Source organism: Scomber scombrus, chromosome 9, assembly GCF_963691925.1.
Source record: "Scomber scombrus chromosome 9, fScoSco1.1, whole genome shotgun sequence".
NCBI classification, from domain to species: Eukaryota; Metazoa; Chordata; class Actinopteri; order Scombriformes; family Scombridae; genus Scomber; species Scomber scombrus.
In genome coordinates, this window is record NC_084978.1 from 1,533,805 (window position 1) to 1,554,833 (window position 21,029).

A 21,029-nucleotide genomic window follows, 5' to 3' on the forward strand; every position below is an offset into this window, starting at 1 on the left:
GAAAGTCGAGCTTCCTACTTTTTAATGAGATTGAATTACAGTGTGTGTGTGTGCTGACTTCCCCTAAACACTCCTCCCTGTGTTTGTTTATGGTTATCATTACCATAGCTGGTGTATTTCCCCTTTGTTTCTATAGAAACACACAGATCCTCATTTTTTACAATTCCTCATTATTATTGCACCCTCTGGTGGTCAGAGTGACAAACTGCAACACCAACCGGCACTTTTCATTTTATGCTAAACAGTCGAGGGATAATTCATAACAGAGGCTCTGTCAGTCAAACACAGAGAGGAGAGAAACTAGCACGACTATAAACTGTTATACATTATAGGCGCAGTACGTTTGGACAGACAGTCCTCTCAGTACGCGCCTCAAACCTCTGGAATATTCTCCGTAATAATGTAAGAGAGTACAACAGCTATCGATCCTTCAGAAAATAAACTTAAGAGATGGATTAAAAATAACCAAAACTGTAACCATAACTGGACTACTATACAACCTGCACTGTTATTTCTCTGTATGTCTGTCTGTTTTAAACTACTTTATAATTTTTTCTTTCTTTCTGTCCTGACCTGTAAAGGGACAATGGATGAAAACTAGCTATTTTAGCTAATTCCGGTGCATTTACATTTTAATTTAAAATGTTCATGGATGTAAACTGTCCCTTTTTAAAATAAATAAATAAATAAACATCAGCAAAACAAAGCAGAGACTCAAACTGAGCTAAAATGAAACGAGTGCATATAAATAACATAAACAGTCTGTACAAAGGTTGTCATATTAGAATTTAAAACTTCAATACAATATTAGTACAAAAAAACGATTCAATATCTCTCTCGATACCATGGCAAAAAGAAAACAAAAAGAGGGAGCGATAGTAGGATCACAATGTCACAAGAGCATCGTCCATTGAATAACCAAATGAGAATATGTAAACTGCTGTTTCTTCATGTTTGTTCCTCAGAAACATCTGGAGAAAGAACAGATCAATGCAGAGAAGAAAGGACAGAAGACGACTGTAAAATCAAACGAGTGGACATTTCATTTTTATGTGGTTTTATTTTTAAGTGTTAAGTCCATTGCAGACATTGACTGCATGCAACAAAGTCATTAAACACTTCAATTAAAAAGTTATTTTACAAACAGACTTTCTCTTCAACTGGGTACAAAATCAAATCTATCAACAGTAAAAACAACAAACTGTGTCTGTCAAAATTGTCTCAAGATTCTCAGTCGTCCAGTAATAGGTCAAGGAGGGCAGATGGACTTCTTGGTTGTAGATACTGAAGATGTTTCACCTCTCATCCACATTTCTTCTTTAGCTTTAACTGAAGAACTGAAGTTAAAACTGAGAACCAAACGTCTCTTAGTATCTACAACCAGCAAGTCCAGCTGCCGTTGATTCCACCTTCCTTATATTCTATCAAAATAAAATGCAAAACGAAGAACTTACTGTAGCAGCTTCACTGTACCTTTGACACAGTTTCAAGTTTGGTCTGATTTTAAACAAACAAACTCAATTAAGGCTTTCTACATGTTTCCACCACATCTGGAGTCTAACTAAAGTGCTGAAGTGAAGAACACTGAATGAGCTCAAAAAAGACAGTTTCAGTTTCTCTCTGACTTTAAAGTAACGTGAAGCACCTCGTGGCGTTTTAGATCAAAGACGGTTTTGTTAAGAGTCAGATGTTCCTCTCAGTTTCAGGTGTTCAGCTCGTCCACGGATCTTTCCCTGTGCGCTCCTAAAGACACAAGACCAAAGCTTTCTGTCAGAATCAGCGGCAAAAATAATGAAACTTTAAAAAATAATTAAACATTTCATACAATAATGTCATACAGAGAGCTTCACAAACTGTAGAGATCCAAACAGAAGAGTTCTTGTTAGGTTTTGTAGTAACTCTACAGAGAAATAGTTTTATTTCTATTTTAATACCCATTTGAAATTAAAAAGAAGAAGCCATGTTGGATGATTTTTCTACAAAAACTGGTTTCCAATGAAGGTGACGTGAAAATTAAATTGGTCTCAAGACAAAATAAAAGAATCAGAGAATCTCTCCACCACTTCCAGACTTTCTGCAGTGAACAAAATTAAATTTAAGATGTTATAAATCTCACATCGATTTAATTTAACATCTTTCTCATGGCAAAAAAATAATGGAAGACCAGGTGGGACAATATTTAACTACTTTAAATTCCCTTTAGGATTGATAAAGTACTTCATTTAAAAGCCTAAAATGACTAAGTACATGATTTTATTAACATCATATCACAGCGGCTGTGGCTCAGGAGGTAGAGCGGTCGTCCTCCAATTGGAAGATTGGCGGTTCGATTCCAGTCTACGTGTCGATGTGTCCTTGGGCAAGACACTTAACCCCTGTGCCAACGGTGTATGAATGCGAGTGAATGGTTAGATTCCTCCTGATGTGCAGATTGACACCCTGCGTGGTAGCTCCTGCCATCAGTGTATGAATGTGTGTGAATGCGGTGAATAAGTTGTAGTGTAAAGCGCTTTGAGTGGTCGAAAAGACTAGAAAGGCGCTATATAAGTACAGTCCATTTACCATTTACATTTTGTCAGTAATACCAGCTGCTTATAACAACAATTCAGTAATATAATTGATCATTTAACCATGTTTGTTCAAATATCTGAATGTTTTCTTGTTTATTCCACATTCACTTTAGACTGACTGGATTTAAAATGTTTATCATAACAATCAAACTGATTAGTTTGAGATTAAATATAAGAGAAAACACATTATCAGTTGTTTACTTACAGTTTAAAAACTTAGTTCATAAAGACTGTTTTCACTCTGACATCAGTTATTGTTTTGATTGAACTATTCAGTCAATAAATATCATATAAAGTGAAAAACAGTTTCCATAAGTCTTCAAGTCACATGTATGAAGATATTAAAGATACAGTAATATAATAAACATGTTTTTCTCACCTGGTATTTAGCGTAATGTGATTGGCTGCTGCAGTGCTGTAGTTTGGCCTCGTCCTCATCAGCGTAGATCACCTGACACAAGTTACAGAAGTAACCGACGACCGGACGAACAAACTCTGTTCCTGCAAGAAGAAAAAACAGACGCAACGAGGTGTCAGTGAACGCACCGCTGCTGCTCCTCCAATCAGAGCTAAGGTGATGTCAGCAGCTCGTACAGGTGTTTGTATTCAGTTTAACCCTCCTGTTGTCCTCGAGTCAAGGAAAGGAGGGAGGAAGGAAGGATGGAAGGGAGTAAGAAAGAAGGAAAGGAGGAAGGAAGGGAGAAAGAAGGAAGGAAAGGAGGGAGGAAGGAAGGAAGAAGGAAGGAAAGGAGGGAGGAAGGGAGAAAGAAGGAAGAAAAGGAAGAAGGAAGGATGGAGGGAGGTAGTAAAGAAGGAAGAGAGGAAGGACAGAAGGAAGGAAAGAAGGACAGAGGAAAGTAGGAAGAGAGGAATGACAGAAGGAAGGAAGAAAGTGGCATGGAGGAAGGAAAGAAGGAAGGAAGGAAGGAAAGTGAGAGGAAGGAAAAAGAGAAGGACAGACGGAAGGAAGTAAGACGGAAGGAAGAAACAGTCAAAACAGACGGGGTCAATTTGACCCAGGAGGACGACACGCAGGTTAAAGTGAGTGAAACGTGATGCAGCAGTGTATCATCTCACCAACAGGTTTGGAGGGTTTGAGTGCAGCTTTGGCTCCCTCTGCAGGTCCAGCAGCAGCTTCCTACAAACCAATCACACATCAACATTTATAAGTCCAACATCATTAATATAACATTAACTACAAGACTGATGCATGTCAGCGATCATTTCACTCTTTAGGTTCAGTGATTTAGGTGCAAACATGCTCACTAAAAGAGCTCAGATAACATATTACAGTCAGTTAAGTGTTTTATTAGTTTATTCTGAGTCAATAAAACTTGACTATATGAGTGTGTGTGTGTGTGTGTGTGTGTGTGTATATTTTCACCTAAAATATTTGCAACAACAGTCAACTCAGGTATATTATCATTTGACCATAGACTGTATATAAGAAATGGACGTAACATCCGTGACGTCACCCATTGGTTTGTGGACTGCTGCTCGGAGACCAATAGTATCGGATCTGAGCAGCGCCAACTTGAAAATATCAGGTGCATGCTGGGAAAAATAAAAACAGGGATCCTACTTATATGGGCATCAGGAGGAGCATGAGGCGCCCTCCTGAACCTGTGAACCAATCAACCTGTCAATCACCACGTAGCCACGCCCTAATGCATACCCTGCTTTATCGTCACATATAAAATCAGGGAGGCCAAAATGTCCCAAATGAACATCATACTGCATTGAAGAAGGCTTTAAACTAGCGATTGAGACCATAAACACATTTTGAAAACGTTTACTGAGGTTAGAAATCAAGTGAGAAGTTGGTGAATTCTCCATTGACTTGTATAGAGACGGAAGTCCTTTTGACACCAAAACGGTCGCCCCCTGGTGGCCTTTTGATAGAATGCAGTTTTAAGTTACTTCCGCGTTGGCCTCATTTCAGAGGACCGGAACTCCCCACCTGCTTTCTACATAGTGTTACTATATATTTTTACTACTATTGTTTGTTTTATTGTTTGTGTACTTATTTATTGTTCTTTAATCTATTCTATTGATGCTCTTCTATTTTTTTTCACTCTCCACTTTGCTGCTGCAATAATGTAAATTTCCCCACTTTGGGATTAATAAAAGGAATATCTTCTCTTGTCTTAGGATCAGTATCAGTCTGCAGGTGATGCAGCTTTTTATTATTCTTAATAACTGATTCTCTGTAAAACACAGGATTAAAATATATATATATGTGTATGTTAAGAGGAAAATTGCAGATGTTCAGAATAATAATAATAATCATATGCTTCATAATAACATAGTTTATATTGTGTACAGTGGTATTAAAGGTATTAAATAGCTCATATGTTATTAGATTGAGTGTGAATCTTCAGATCTCAGCTGTACCTGCTCTGTTTGTTGTCTCTGAGGATCTGCAGTGGAGTCTGGTTGATCTGGATCCTTCTCTGCAGTCTCACACATCTCTGACTCTTCTTCACTCTTTTCTCTTGTCGACTCTTTCTTCAGGATCTTTTTTTCAGGTACAGAGTCGTCACTCTCATCGCTCGCATTCCTCTTCAGCATGTTCTCCTTTTTACACTCTTTCTCATCGGTCTCTTCTGGAGGTTTTTTATCCTCCTCTGATGTCTTCCTCACCTTCTGTTCTTCACTCAGTTTGGATGCACAGTCTTCTTCTGGACATTTTTCAGACACTGATTCTCTTTCTTGAGTCTTTTTGGCAGCTGATTCTTTATCAGACACATTTTTGGAGATCTTCTCTTCCGTGTTTTTGTCCAATGAATCTCTCTCTGAAGTCTTTTTTGCAGGTGAAGTCTTCTCTCTCATGTTTTTGGAGATCTTTTCTTCACTCTTTTTGTCCAATGACTTTCTCTCTGGAGTCTTTTTAGACTCTAAATCTCTCTCTGGAGTCTTTTTAGACCCTGACTCTCTCTCTGGAGTCTTTTTGTCCAATGACTCTCTTTCTGGAGCCTTTTTGGCAGCTGATTCATTCTCAGACACATTTTTGGAGATCTTCTCTTCTGTCTTTTTAGACCCTGACTCTCTCTCTGGAGTCTTTTTAGACCCCGACTCTCTCTCTGGAGTCTTTTTGTCCAATGACTCTTTCTCTTGAGTCTTTTTAGACCCCGACTCTCTCTCTGGAGTCTTTTTGTCCAATGACTCTTTCTCTTGAGTCTTTTTAGACCCTGACTCTCTCTCTGGAGTCTTTTTTGCAGGTGAGGTCTTCTCTCTCATGTTTTTGGAGATCTTTTCTTCACTCTTTTTGTCCAATGACTCTTTTTCTGGAGTCTTTTTTGCAGCTGATTCCTTCTCAGACACATTTTTGGAGATCTCTCCCGACTCTGTCTCGGGAGTCTTTTTAGACCCTGATTCTTTCTCTGGAGTTTTTTTCGAAGGCTCCTTTCTCGCTCTGGACTCCTCTTCCTCCTCTGATGTCTTGGATTTGCTGTGTCTTTCGCTCCTCCTGCTGCTGCTGCTTTGACTCCTTCGCTCGTCTTTTTGGTCATCGTCCGACTGAACAGCCCACCTGCACACACACACACACACACACACACACACACACACACACACACACACACACACACACACACACACAGAGTCAGGTGTTGAGGAGTCAGGACTCAACAGAGACAGAGACAGAGACAGGACTGGAGACATTCGGAGACACTGACCCTGCAGTGAGCCGTGAGTATTTGTGGGTGATTTGGACGGTGAGTTTGGAGCCTTTGAGGGACACAGATTTACAGCTGAGCTCTGTAGCAGCTCTCACAGCCTCCGAGGAATTCGACATCTCGATGAAACCCTGAAACATCCAACACACACTGAAGATGAAGAGACGCCACACACACACAGATCAGATCTAACCCTAACGCTACGTTTCTTCACTTAACCTTCGTGTCCTGTTTTGACTGTTCTGTCCTTCCTCTCTCTTTCCTTTCTTCCTTCCTTCCTCCAACCCTCCTTCTTTCCTTCCTTCCTTCCGTATGTCCTTCCTCTCTTTCCTTTCTTCCTCCTTCCCTGCTTCTTTCCTTCCCTCCTTCCTTCCTTCCATCTGTCCTTCCTCCATCCCTCCCTCATTTCTTTCCCTCCTTCCTTCTTTCCTCCCTCCTTTCCTTCCTCCCTCCCTCCCTCCCTCCTTCTCTTTCTTTCCTCCCCATTACCTTCCTTCTTTCTTCCCTCCCTCCCTCCTTCCTTCCTTCTTTCCTTCCTCCTTTCCTTCATTCTTCCTTCCTTCCTCCCTCCCTCCTTTCCTTCCTTCTTCCTCCCTCCCTCCCTTCCTTCCTTGACTCGAGGACAACAGGAGGGTTAATAGAAAATATAACACATTCACACAGTAGTCTTTAAGGAATAATCTAATATGAGTGATAAGTAAAGAGAGACGTGTGAATGTTTTAGTTTTCAGACCTCTCGGCGGCGGCGGATCAGGAAGTAGCGAACCGCCGTCCCGAAACCTTTCACCAGTCCGATGAACTCGACGTCGGTGTAGAAACACTGCGGCAGGTTACTGAAGTAAACCACTCTGGTGGACGGACCCTGCAGGAAAAGAATTAATATAATAATAATATATGAATTACTGTAAAAACCTTTAATGCAACATGTTATCATTTAAAAGTGAGGTGCGTCTTATACAGCAGTAAAATACAGAGAGAAGTTGGATCTGGATATGATTATAGGAATGTAAAGGGCTTCACATTAAGAACAATAACTATAACTATAAAGATAATGATGTGAATGTCCACACTTATGAACTATAACATCCTATAAACAGCGCTGCTTGTTCCAGCTGTGTCTGCAGCTAATGAGAGCCGTTAATGCTGAAATGATTCAGTGTGTTGATCAGAAGTATTTCAGACACTAGTTGCTGTGATGTTTCAGTGTATACAGACCAAACTGATGTTGAAGCGTAACTCAGGTGCAGTAATCTATTTACACACAGCTACACACTGTATTAAATATGTAAAGTTACTGTATTAAATATATAAAGTTACTGTGTTCTTTTAAAAGGTTTAATTGAAACTCAGCCTAAGTTGGTAGAGTTAATTTACATGTTTAATAGTTACTGTATTAAATATGTAAAGTTACTGTATTAAATATATAAAGTTACTGTATTAAACATGTAAAGTTACTGTATTAAATATATAAAGTTACTGTATTAAACATGTTTTATTGTGTTTCTAATAAAAGCAAATTAAGAAAGTTTTGGAGTATAAACATATATATATATATATATATATATGTATATAAATGAATAACTACTGCTGCATTCATATAAACCAGGCTGTAATAGACAAGTGTTTTTCCCAGCATGACAAACACCAAAATAGACTGAGACTAATACACAGGTTTTTACGGTCGAGATGTTTTATGAACATAATTATTTCCTCCTCACCTCCGGTTCATCTCTGCATTCTTCTTCTTCTTGTTTTTCTTCTTCTTCTGCAACACAAACGGCAAAATAATAAAATAAAATATGAATTATAAAACAGAAAACTGTTGTTAAATAAGATGAAGAAGATAATTTAACATTGCTTATGATTTCAAGCCTTTAAACGTCTTATTTAACATTTTTAATTCAGTTTTTAACATCAGATTAAATGGTTCAGACCTCCTTCAGTAACCGGCTCATCAGACTCTTCCACTTCATCCAGAGTGATGCAGTTCTCCAGATCTACTGGGAAGCCTGGTTCCTCCTGCAGGGTCAGTTATTGATTAGCACATAGATTTGACTTTAACAGCAGCTATTAGGGCACTTTTCATTCATACATCTCATATATATATATAGACTGTGCAAAAGTCTCAGGCTACCATTAGATGCGATGTTTTAGCAATGCTATAATAACCATATATAAATATTTTTCAGTCTATTTTATTAGAATACAACCAGAATAATACAGGAAATGTGTATGCTGTATTAAAAACAGCTTCCATAGACTAAAGTGTGATCTCCCATTACACTGGAGCAATAACAGGAACCTGACTCTCTTAAACCTAAATGGAAAGGAACCTTAATTAATATCTTTAACATCTGTTTTCGTCCGACTATTTCATGTCGAAATGACTGCTGTGAAAAAGGTGAATTACACCATGTTTGAGTTTAATCACTCCATTCAAAATGCCAAAGATCAGAGAATTTGACAAACATAAAATCATAATGTTGCATCAGTAAAGCAACTCTCAACTTCAGGATAGTCTGCCCAAAAGAGTTCAAGATGTGCTCAGTGCCAAAGGAAGTCACACTAAATACTGACTTTAGCCTGTAGAAGATATTTTGTTCTGAAAATTTTATTTAAAATGTTTTTTTTTGCGTAATTCTGTTTGTTTTGTTTCATTTTGAGCTTTTAAAGCACTTTAAATGTTAATCTTTCATTTACACTGTATGTCCTTTAAATTAAATGTTTTATTTTATTTTTTTTTATTGATTTTTCGTTGCTCGGGGTGACATTATTTCATATACATTTCTAGGATAAGTTTTAACAATCGTCCTTTAAATAAAGGAAGTTCACACGATGGCTGATGTACTCATTAGCAATCTAAGTTACATACCTATTAGCTATACACTTGGGTACATACAAGCTACATAAACATACATACATGCATACATACGTACATACATACATACATACATACACACATGCTTTTAATTTAATTTGAATGCAAATCATTTTTCATGCTTTATTTTAGTCTAGCTTTTTCTTTCTGTCTATTATTTTTCTGTGTTTTATTTTATTATATTTGGGTTTTCTTGTTTTTAATTGTATGTTTTTATGCTTCCAATTCTTCCTGTTGAATATTTGTTTTAATGTAAAGCACATTGTGTATGAAATGCTCTATATAAATAAAGCTGCCTTGTCTAAATATTTCCTGTATTTTCTGTTTGTATCTTAATAAAGAGACTGAAAAATAAATATGGATGGTCATTAAAACAACAAAGCTGGTGATGGGTTAACACTTTTGCACAATACTGTATTTTTTTTGTATTTATTTGATGTTTATTTGACATTAAAAATATTTGTTTACCTCATCGTCCTCCAGCTGAGCGTCTGCTGTCTCCTCTGCTGCTCTGCTGGATTCTGATTCTTCCTCCTGCTTCTTCTCCTCCACCTTCTCCTCCTCTTTCTTCCCATCATCACCTGCTCCTCCAGCTTTCTCCTCCTTCTTTTCTTCGGCTGAAAAGTAAGTTTAACAGTTTAGGAAATCTTCTACCTGAAAGTTTGTCTCGTCTTTTCAGAGGCGGCTCAGATTGTATCTCTACCTTGTTCAGGTGAGTCCTCCTTCTCTTCCTCCTTCTTCTCTTCCTCCTTCTTCTCTTCCTCCTTCTTCTCTTCCTTCTCTTCCTCCTTCTCTTCCTCCTTCGTCTCTTCCTCCTCCTCCTCCTCCTCCTCCTTTTCTACATCAGCGTCATCCAGAGCTTCTAAATCTTCATCCTCCAGATTCTCTCCGTCCTCTCCGATCACCTCCATCCCCTCGATGTCGCTCTCATCTGCAGACGACCTGCAGCAGCATTTACAACATTAACTTTTCACTAAATCATTTCACGTCTGTCTTGGTAATATATTAATATTATATCGATATCATGATATGAGACTATAGCATACGTGTCTTTTCCTGCTTTTAAAGGTGCATTACAGTAAAATTACTCTTCTAATTTACCCATTTATTCATTACTGATGATTATTTATCAAAACTACAGCCCTAATTTCATGTATGTTATCATTTAAAATTAATATTCTCCTAAATAGATGCCGAATAACAGTCAATAATGAGTCAGTAAATGGCAAAACTCTTTAATAATAATATATAATATATATTAAATAAGATAATATTCGTCATAAAGTATTAGTTGTGTATATAAACACAGGAAATATCATTCACATATTTAACCCAACTCCTCTGAAAGCCACATAAATAAACTTTATTATAATAAAAAAAGTGATGTTTAATAAAACTCACTCGTCTGCTTCCAGCTCGCTCGCTTCTTTCTCTCCAGTTTCAGGTTCAGAGTCCTTGAGAAGAGGTTCGGCTTCGGTCCTGGACTCTATTGTCTCTGTGGACAGAAGAAGAATTTCATTTAAATACAACTTTCATACATTCAACAATTTAAAAACAGAATCAGATTAAAAAGGCGGCTTCTGGTTCTGGCTGCGAGTTAAATGTTCAGACTGATTCTTTCTCTTTAACTGATTGTCTATAAAATGTCAGAAAACAGAGAAAAATAACCTGCTGCCACTTCTTAAAGCTCACAGTAACAACTTCAAAGGCAGGTTTAAATGCAACTTCAACACATTCAATCGATTTCTGACATTTTTTTTGTTATTTTCCCCTTTTTTCCCCCTTTTGAACGTTACCATAATGCCTTGGAAAAAAACTTAATAAACATATTGACCATAAAAAAAAGAAAAGAAACCGATGGCAGTAAAGCAGCTTCTGTTCCCTCCAGGGTTATTATAGTTAAATATAACTAACACTAGCAATGAAATAATGAAAAACTAACTAAAACTAAACTGAACTGCAGATAAAATCAGCTTAGTTTTAGTTTTTTCTCTCTCGATTTTTACTGTCTTGTTCAGTTTGACTTCTTGAAATAACGGGTTAGTGCCAGTAGGTGGCAGCAGAGCAGAGGCCTGCTTGACATGCATTTTCCGATTTTCTATAAAGAAGAAGAAGAAGAAGTTGTTCCAGGTAGAAAACAATACATAAAGACAATATGGGAATTTTTAGACTCCGACCCTGCAGTAGATACAAGTAAAAGTGTGGTGATGAAGAGGAAAACTAAAACTAATGAAAATGTCCAAACCATAATAAACCCTGGTTCCCTCTGACTGCTGAGAAACATGATGAAGCCTCATTTTGGGCTTTTTCTTACCAGATTTTTCAGGTTTCTCTGGAACCACAGTCTTCTCTTTGGACTTGGACCTCCTCTCTCTAGATTTGGATTTGCTCCTCTTCTCTCTGGACCTTGATTTGCTCCTCTTCTCTCTAGATTTGCTCCTCTTCTCTCTGGATGCAGACCTCCTCTCTTTAGACCTAGACCGTGATTTTGTGCCTCCGGACCTTTTCTTCCTCTCTCTGGACCTTGATTTGCTCCTCTTCTCTCTAGAATTGCTCCTCCTCTCTCTGGACCTTGGCTTCCTCTCTCTGGACCTGTTCTGCCTGGAGGATCTGCTGCTTGACGTTTCTCTGGATTCATCTCTGGACCTGGACTTAGACCTGCTTCTCTTGTCTCTGCTGGATTTATCTCTGGACCTGTTCCTCTCCGTGCTGGACCCGGTCTTCTCCCCGTCAGTCTTCGTGGTCTCTCCCTCGTTGTCCGTCTTGCCGCTCTTCGTCTTTTTGTCTTCTCGCTCTGCGCTCGTACTCCTCGTCCTCTTGGTTGCGGTTTCCTCTTCGTACCTCTTTGCTGATTGGACGCGCCTGCAGGACAGAACAGAGGGAATATTAGTCCTGATCAATGATAGAATAGAATAGAATAGAAAGCTTTACTGTCATTACATTTAATATATAATGAGATTACATGTGCCACTCCATATGTACTTTAAAGACAATAACGCAGCTAATAAAGATGACATAGTAGGAGGGTATTACACTTAATAAAATCAATAGAATTAATTAGCTAGATTTGCTACAACACCACGGCAGGCATGTTTAACGTAGAAAAAAGATTTTACTAACTTTTCATCTCTAATGTCTTAAGACGACTCTGAGTGAATTTGAAATCGGTTAGATTAAATCTCTAGGAGGAGTTTGTAAATATACGATGCGTCGAAATCGCAAAAATGGCGCCAAATTCGATTCAAAATGGCCGACTTTCTGTTGGAGTTAGGGTATGGGTCCAAGAGACTTTTTTATGCGTCTTTACATGATACATATGCTTACCAAATTTAATTTGTCTATGTCAATCTGGGGCGAGGGGCTCAATTTTTTTCATTTGCTTAGGGGGCGCTATAGAGCCATTTTGCACATTTTTCACCAGGTCTGGCATGTGTGAAAATTTTCATGACTTTTTGGGCACGTTTAGGCTGCCAAAAATTGCCATTGTTTGTTTAAAGTTCTTATGGCCCAGGGAAAGAAACTGTTAGTGAGTCTGGAGGTGCGTGAACAGAGGGAATATTACTCCCGATCAATAACCGATCAATCAAAAAAAGACAGCTGATCAGTGACGCTCACATCAGACTCTTGTATTCTCCAGAGAAGGAAACTTTGATGAAGTCGCTGTTGATCCTCAGAGTGTTGGAAGAATAATATTCGACCAGCTTCTCAGCGTCAGTGGCAATTTTCATCTCAACAAACGCCTGAAAAGATACAAAATACAGTTTATTAATATTTCTGCTAAAATCACTAAAAGATCATCTGAGCTTTAATAAACATAACACAATAAAAGAAGAAGATTATAGTATAGAGCAACAGCTTTTCATTCATTTTATGCAGATTTTCAGTTTGATTCTTTTAGTTTATTTAATTATTGCTTTTATTTTACATATTTTCTCCAGTAATCTAATTAAATATTTAATGTGATCCATGAACATTCATTGTCTTAATTGTTTCTTATCTGCTCTCATGTCTGTAAATGGGTCAGTGACAAATAAGTGTTGGCAAGATGAGTAAATATTACATATTTTATCCACCTACAGTGTATTTAAGTGGACTAAACTTTACTAATCAGATGTTATATATATGCTATAAAACACTTTTCCTTCTCCTGTCTTTGACTCATAATTTCTCTCTTCTTCTTCTTCTTCTTCTTCTTCGATCTGTGTTTGATTGACAGTTTGTTTGCTCACCATAGACGGCAGGAACAGAGTGTAGAGCGGCGGGCCGAAGCGTTTGACGATGCTGATGAGATCTGATTGGCCGTCCTCTCCCGTCGGATTCGGGGTGAAACTCACCACCCGAGAGCTCTGAACACACACACACACACACACACACACACACACACACACACACACACACACACACACACTTATAATTATACACACACATTATAATCTGACAAGAGAATATCTTTACATATACATTTGTATTGAATTTTGGCATCTTTTCACTCTTTTCACACTGATCATCCCAACACTTTCTCATCCCAACACAACGAGAAAGTAACTGTTATTTTAGGCTTTCTAGTAAAAAAAAAACCAGAGCATCATATTTATTTGTCTCCAGTACTGATAAGACTGTCTGTCCTTAGATCATTCTGTGAGGATGCATCGGTGCTGCACTGTCTCTGAAGTATTACTTTGTGTTTCTTCAGTGTGAGACGTTGGTTCGGATGAATATTCACCTGCAGGAAGTTGAAGGTGTTGGAGATGCTGAACTCCATCTGCTCTCCGTTCACAGTCGGAGGATAGTTGTTGTGAAACTTCACCAGATCCTTCGCCTGGTCCACGGAGCCCAGCTCCACAAACGCCTGCAGGGATTACAGCGTTAAGATGAGACACCGTTTCTGCTGCTCAGACTGTGTGCTGCTGTTAATGTTCACACATTTCATGACAGTTTTTTACTACTTGAATGAGTCTGATTAAGAAAATGAGGCTGAAGAAACAAACAGAAAACTACAAAAACATCATGAAAGAGCTGATTTCTGACTGAGATTATGGAGAATATTTCCTTTATAAAGCTGAGCTGTTGTGGTGATCTACATGCTTCTTCTTGTCAACAAATGCAACGATGTGCAGACCATCATTAAACTCAGAGAGCCCCTCCTCACTGACCTCAGTATCACTACAAACCGCTGTTATTTACATCTTATGAACTAAACACAAAAACAACATCAGTCCAATCACACTTTTACCAACTGAGGAATATGTCTTTTAGCATGTTGTCTTCATGCTTTTATACATTAGGGATGTGTCATTACAACCAAATAACAGAATAATTGTGCACAGGGACTAACATCAATCTTTGTGCTTGTGGTCGTTTTTTTCTTCCTTTGAGCTATGTAGTCTAGTATGGACGCTTCATTAACAGCTACTGGAGAGCAATTTTCAATTGTTTTGTCTGAGTTTATAAAATTATTCAGTTATTCAATACAAGAAAACAAACACTGTAAATGTGTTTAAATCACTCAACAACACAACAGCAAACATGTATTTATGCATCATGTATCATTGTATAAAATATTGTGATGATTATGTATTGAAATGTGTGAATAGACTCACCAAAGATGGAAACATGAGGATCTTTACGATCTTCCCGAACGGATCGCTCAGTTTCCTCAAATACGTCTCATCCACAGACTGAGGAGGAAACTTCACACACACCACTTTGCCTTTCTCTGACGCCTGAGACACAAACCAGATGTTTATGAGGGAGCGTTTAAACTAATCAGTCTGCAACACAAGCTGATAAAGACACAAATGAGCTTTCTGAGCATTAACAGGATCTCCACTTTACCTTCTTTTGGGACTTTTTATTGGGCTGAGGCTCTGTTAGACACACAGAAAGATAAAACATGTTAGAGCTTTGATGAGGAGCATCACAGAGAACAATAAGGTGTCTCTACTTACTGGTGCTCTGATTGGCCAGATCTGATCTGACCTGATCCAGCTGGGCGGGTTTTCCTTCATCCTTCCTCTTCTGCGATTGGTTGTCCCTTAAAAATGACAAAGCTTCAATTAAAACCTGCATAACTGATGTTTCTTCCACCAGTTTGCAGCAGAAACTCGTAGTGAACACAGAGTTTGGTGCTGAACAGGTTGAGTATAGTGGCTTTTTACAGCTTTTTCTCTAAAAACGACGCTATGTGAGCACTGAGAGTGAACCAAAACAGTAAAGTTACAGCCGGACAGTTAAACAATGAGCTGAAACTCACTATAAAGCTCTGTAAAGCTGCAGAGTCACTGATAATTCTCTGTAGGTTCATCACTACTACACAGAAACACATCATACACTGACAGAGAAGACTGTGAAGGAACAGATGTTTTGAGATTACAGTTAAATCGTCCACTGACCTGCTGTCCAGGCGACAGTCCCAGTTAGGAAAACTGAAGGAGAAACAAGACAAGAGTTACAAAACCACGACTGAATGAAAACCAATACAAAGAAACACAGGCCTCCAGTTTCACAGCAGCAAACTGATGATAAACTGGAGGTAAACTGGTTATAAACTGGGGGTAAACTGGAGGTAAACTGGTGATAAGCTGGTGGTAAACTGGCAATAAGCTGGAGGTAAACTGGTGGTAAACTGGTGGTAAACTGGCAATAAGCTGGTGATAAAACGGTGATAAACTGGAGGTAAACTGGCAATAAACTGGAGGTAAACTGGCAATAAGCTGGTGATGAAACTTCCGATAAACTGGAGTTAAACTGGTGATACCAGACTGTTGTGTGTTCTTTAGCTTGTGTTTCCCATCCTGCAGCTCACTGTTAACCAGCTGCATCTTTTTAATGCGTCTACTGTGAAACTAGAGGCCTGAACATCTTGTTCTTCAGTGTCTGTGTAAACAAAGTTTGAATCAAAGTCGTTCAGCGGTGGAAACGTACTGCTGCAGCAGGCTGAGCTGTCCGTCTGCATGCTGAGTGCCGTTGATGTGTTTAATCCAGACCTGAAACACAAGAAGCAGAACTGAGATGAGATCTGTTCTGTCACACTGCACCGTCTCTCCCCGACAGCTGCAGCAAACTTCACCTGTTCACAGCATGCCTCTGCAACAAGAAGCCTGATACCCTCCCACCCCCAAAACCACCACACACACACCCCCCCTCCCTGTCAGTTTCTGTAGACGAAGACTCGAGATGGAGGTGGAGTACTTACCTTATCTGACAGCACAGTGATATCACACAGAGAGCATGAGTACGGGTACACTGTTGGCGTCGTCCCGTGGAAGTCCAGAGCTTCTTTCTTTGAAGGCATGGTGGCAGCGGCGGGGGCGGGGGGGACCGGGGTGTTGGTGGCAGAGACCCGGCTGTTGCTGCTGCTCCTGCTGGAAGAGGCTTCAAACTCACGGCGTCCTGCCCGAGGTCTCTGATGGTACTCCTCAGGTTGTGGAGGAGCTGACCTGTAATCAGCTGGCTGAGAGAAACGGGACGGACGGCTTCTTCTGCCTCTTCCTGCCGCCGGCGAACTGAAAAAGTGTCGATCCTGAGAGGAGGCATGACCGGCGTCTCTTACCGTCTTACCATAATTAGAGGAGCCCGCTCTGTGGCTGTAGTCCACCAAGTAGCTGGAGGAAGATGATGATGATGATGATGATGGTAGTGGTGGTGGTGGGTCAGACCTGGAGGAAGGTGTGTAGGAGACAGAGCTGCTGTTCCGCGTCCCCCAGCGGTCCTGAACCTGCTCAGAGGGAAGAGGATTGGAGGGGAGCTGGTCCAACGGGTACTGGACCGGCTGATTGCGGAGATGTTCCCACTCGCCTGCAGGACACCGTACAGCGCTGGCAGGATAAGAGGAGGAAGAGGAAGAGGAGGAGGAGGAAGGAGCATTGGGGGGGAAAGGTTTGACCGTCCCTTTCTTGCCTTTGATCTGTTGAAGCAGGTGAGGCAGCGACTCCACGGTGAGGACGTCTTCGGGCAGCTCGGCCAGCAGAGCCAGGTCGCTGGGCTCCAGACCACAGCTGCTCAGGATGCTCAAAGCGCCGTCCGGCGAGACCTGAGACGGGGGCAACTGTGCCGCCGCCAAGCCTCTGGAGGAGGAAGAAGAGGATGTGTAGGACGAGGAGAAGGATGACTGACGAGGCGGTGGCTCCTGATGAGCTCTGTAAAAGTCGTGGTGAGTTGATGCGGCGTGATGATGGCGGTCTGAGGAGCTGTAAGTTCCAAGATTCTGTCGATGATCGGTGTCCGGCGGCGGGCGTCTGTACGGGTAGTTGTGAGACATGATGGGAAGCAGCTGTGGACAAACGCTGTAGACAGAAGGTGCCAGGGAAGAAAGAAGATGTAAAAACCGACTAAAAGAGTTGTTGAGGACGGTTTGTCCACAGACTAAATATCTCAGCTGAAAACATGAAAACAGAAGAAGAAGATGATGATGTCTGGATCTCTGGAAGAAGAAATAACAAGTTTTACAGCTGAACATATTAAACATCAGACAGAGCTGTGAGAATAAATTAACCCTTGAATGCTTCAGATGTTCTGTGATAGAAAGACGATTCACTCTGCACTTACAAAAAAGAAAAGAATGAAGTTTAAAGGGTTCTTCAAATGTGTCTTAAACCAAGAATGAGTTTTCCTAATGATCATGAAGTGTGTTTTTCTCTCTGTAATGATTCCTCCTGTTCATACTGACCATTAGAAGATCCCTTCATAATGCACTTACAATGGAAGTGATGGAGGACTAAATCCACAGTCCTCCTTCTGTGTGAAAAAAAAAGTATTTAATAATTTAATCTGAAGCTAATATGAAACTTCAGTCGTCCAAATGAGTCAAATCTTCATCTTCTATGTTTCAACGTTACAGTGTTTTTAGTAGCAAAGTCTTTATGTTACTATGGTTACACCACAGCTCAACAGGGAAACACTAAGAGGGAATCTGATGCTAAAAAGACTGTAAATACTACTACTACTACTACAAAAAGTACTACATCTACTGCTACTACTACTTCTATTATTACTACTACTACTACTACTACAAAAAGTACTACTTCTACTACTACAAAAAGTACTACTTCTACTACTACTACTACTACAAAAAGTACTACTTCTACTACTACTACTACTTCTACTACTACTACTACTACTACAAAAAGTACTACTTCTACTACTACAAAAAGTACTACTTCTACTACTACTACTACTACAAAAAGTACTACTTCTACTACTACTACTACTTCTACTACTACTACTACTACTACAAAAAGTACTACTTCTACTACTACAAAAAGTACTACTTCTACTACTACTACTACTACAAAAAGTACTACTTCTACTACTACTACTACTTCTATTACTACTACTACTACTACAAAAAGTACTACTTCTACTACTACAAAAAGTACTACTTCTACTACTACTACTACTACAAAAAGTACTACTTCTACTACTACTACTACTACAAAAAGTACTACTTCTACTACTACTACTACTTCTATTACTACTACTACTACTACAAAAAGTACTACTTCTACTACTACTACTACTACAAAAAGTACTACTTCTACTACTACTACTACTACAAAAAGTACTACTTCTACTACTACTGTAATGACAACTACTACTTCTATTACTACATGTATTTTATTTACTACTACTACTGTAATGACTACTATTACTACTGTTACTACTACTACTACAAAAAGTACTACTTCTACTACTATTATTAATACTACTATTATTAATACTACTACTACTACTACTATTATTAATACTACTACTACTACTACTACAAAAAGTACTACTTCTACTACTATTATTAATACTACTATTATTAATACTACTACTACTACTACTATTATTAATACTACTACTACTACTACTACAAAAAGTACTACTTCTACTACTATTATTAATACTACTATTATTAATACTACTACTACTACTACAATTACTTTACTTACTACTACTACAAAAAGTACTACTTCTACTACTACTGTAATGACAAGTACTACTTCTATTACTACTACTACTACAAAAAGTACTACTTATACTACCAATACTGTTAAAACTACCACGCCTTCTATTACAACTACTACTACTGTAAAAACTACTATTACTACTGTTACTACTGTTACTACTACTACTACATAAAGTACTACTACTACTACTACTACATAAAGTACTACTTCTACTACTACTACATAAAGTACTACTTCTACTACTACTACCTAAAGTACTACTACTACTACTACTACATAAAGTACTACTTCTACTACATAAAGTACTACTACTACTACTACTGTAAAAACTACTATTACTACTGTTACTACTACTACTACTACTACAAAAAGTACTACTACTACTACATAAAGTACTACTTCTACTACTACTACATAAAGTACTACTACTACTACATAAAGTACTACTTCTACTACTACTACATAAAGTACTACTTCTACTACTACTACATAAAGTACTACTTCTACTACTACTACATAAAGTACTACTTCTACTACTACTACTACTTCTATTACTATTACTACTTCTATTACTACTTATACTACTACAAAAAGTACTACTTCTACTTCTATTACTACTACTACTACTACTACAACTACTACTATTACTACATGTACTTTACTTACTACTACTACTGTAATGACTATTATTACTACTGTTACTACTACTACTTATACTACCAATACTGTTAAAATTACCACTCTTTCTATTACTACTACTACTACAAAAAGTACTACTTCTACTACTACTACTACTACAAAAAGTACTACTACTACTACATAAAGTACTACTTCTACTACTACTACTACTACAAAAAGTACTACTACTACTACATAAAGTACTACTTCTACTACTACTACTACTACAAAAAGTACTACTACTACTACATAAAGTACTACTTCTACTTCTACTACTACTACAAAAAGTACTACTACTACTACATAAAGTACTACTTCTACTACTACTCCAGTAAATGTGTCAGATATCACTTGATATGTATTATTTTAAAATGTGGATTTTTGTCCTCCATCACTTTACATTAAAGTACATTTAAAGGAGATATTTTAATAGTCTTTTTAATAGTAATAGAGGAATGATAGTGGCTGTTTTTAGATCTTTCATCATATGCATTCAGTCGATCTTCTATTATTAGTCTTTGTTTCTGTTTCTAAATAAACTTATGTGACCAAACTGCACTGTGTGACATGTTCTTAATAGTTTTTGGACACAAATAAGGAGGAATAAGATTTATATATGAGGCTTTAAAACACATAATACTTGTTAGTAGATTAGATCATTGTTGGTTTGGATCCAAGCATGAAGAAAAATATAGAAAATCCCTTAAAAGAGAAGATTCAGGTGTTTTAAAAGACTTTGCACATTATATATAAAGAAAAAAGTAATGAGTAACTGGAGCTATCGAATAAACAATATCTGCATTATTGCTTCATTCGTCCATAAATCTGTTTTATTAGGCTAACATATTTAGCATTTAGAGCTAAAACAAACTGCAGCTCATGTCTCACCTTTTAGCTGAACGGTGATAGTGTCAGAAACAGCAGCTCGCCTGTTAACGACAGGATGAAATGACTTTATAAATACGCATTACAGTTTAACAAAGAAAACAGAAAACAGAAAGTAGAGCAGGCTAACTGAGGCTGCAACTTCTTCTTCTACTTCCTCTTTAAAGACGGTAGTAAACAACAGAGTGGCGCATTACCGCCACCTGGTGGTGTTTAATTCATACTGCAGTTTTTACACAAAGGCACTATCTTTGAGACTATTTTTCGAAAACTCTAGTCCACACACATTAACCACAGCAGTATGAACTATAATTCAATTATGTGCATTAGTGCATAGGAAATAATTATTATATAAATGATATATTCATATACAGTACTGTGCAAAAAT

At 38.4% G+C, this 21,029-nt stretch overlaps 1 protein-coding gene across 1 annotated transcript; it reads right to left on the reverse strand.

Moving 5' to 3' along the window:
- Positions 1-1,046: 1,046 nt before the first annotated feature.
- matr3l1.1 (matrin 3-like 1.1) lies at positions 1,047-20,781 on the reverse strand. The gene is made up of 22 exons (XM_062426114.1): positions 20,645-20,781; positions 16,321-17,410; positions 16,050-16,111; positions 15,518-15,550; positions 15,074-15,159; positions 14,961-14,992; positions 14,726-14,848; positions 13,849-13,974; positions 13,355-13,471; positions 12,741-12,865; positions 11,440-11,987; positions 10,527-10,620; positions 9,829-10,067; positions 9,594-9,742; positions 8,181-8,266; positions 7,966-8,026; positions 6,981-7,109; positions 6,248-6,378; positions 4,965-6,102; positions 3,648-3,708; positions 2,950-3,071; positions 1,047-1,743 (listed from the first exon to the last, which is right to left on the reverse strand). The coding sequence occupies exons 2-22, from the start codon at positions 17,383-17,385 to the stop codon at positions 1,711-1,713; spliced, it is 4,560 nt and encodes a 1,519-aa protein (XP_062282098.1). The 5' UTR covers positions 17,386-17,410; positions 20,645-20,781; the 3' UTR covers positions 1,047-1,710.
- Between the last annotated feature and the right edge of the window lie 248 nt (positions 20,782-21,029).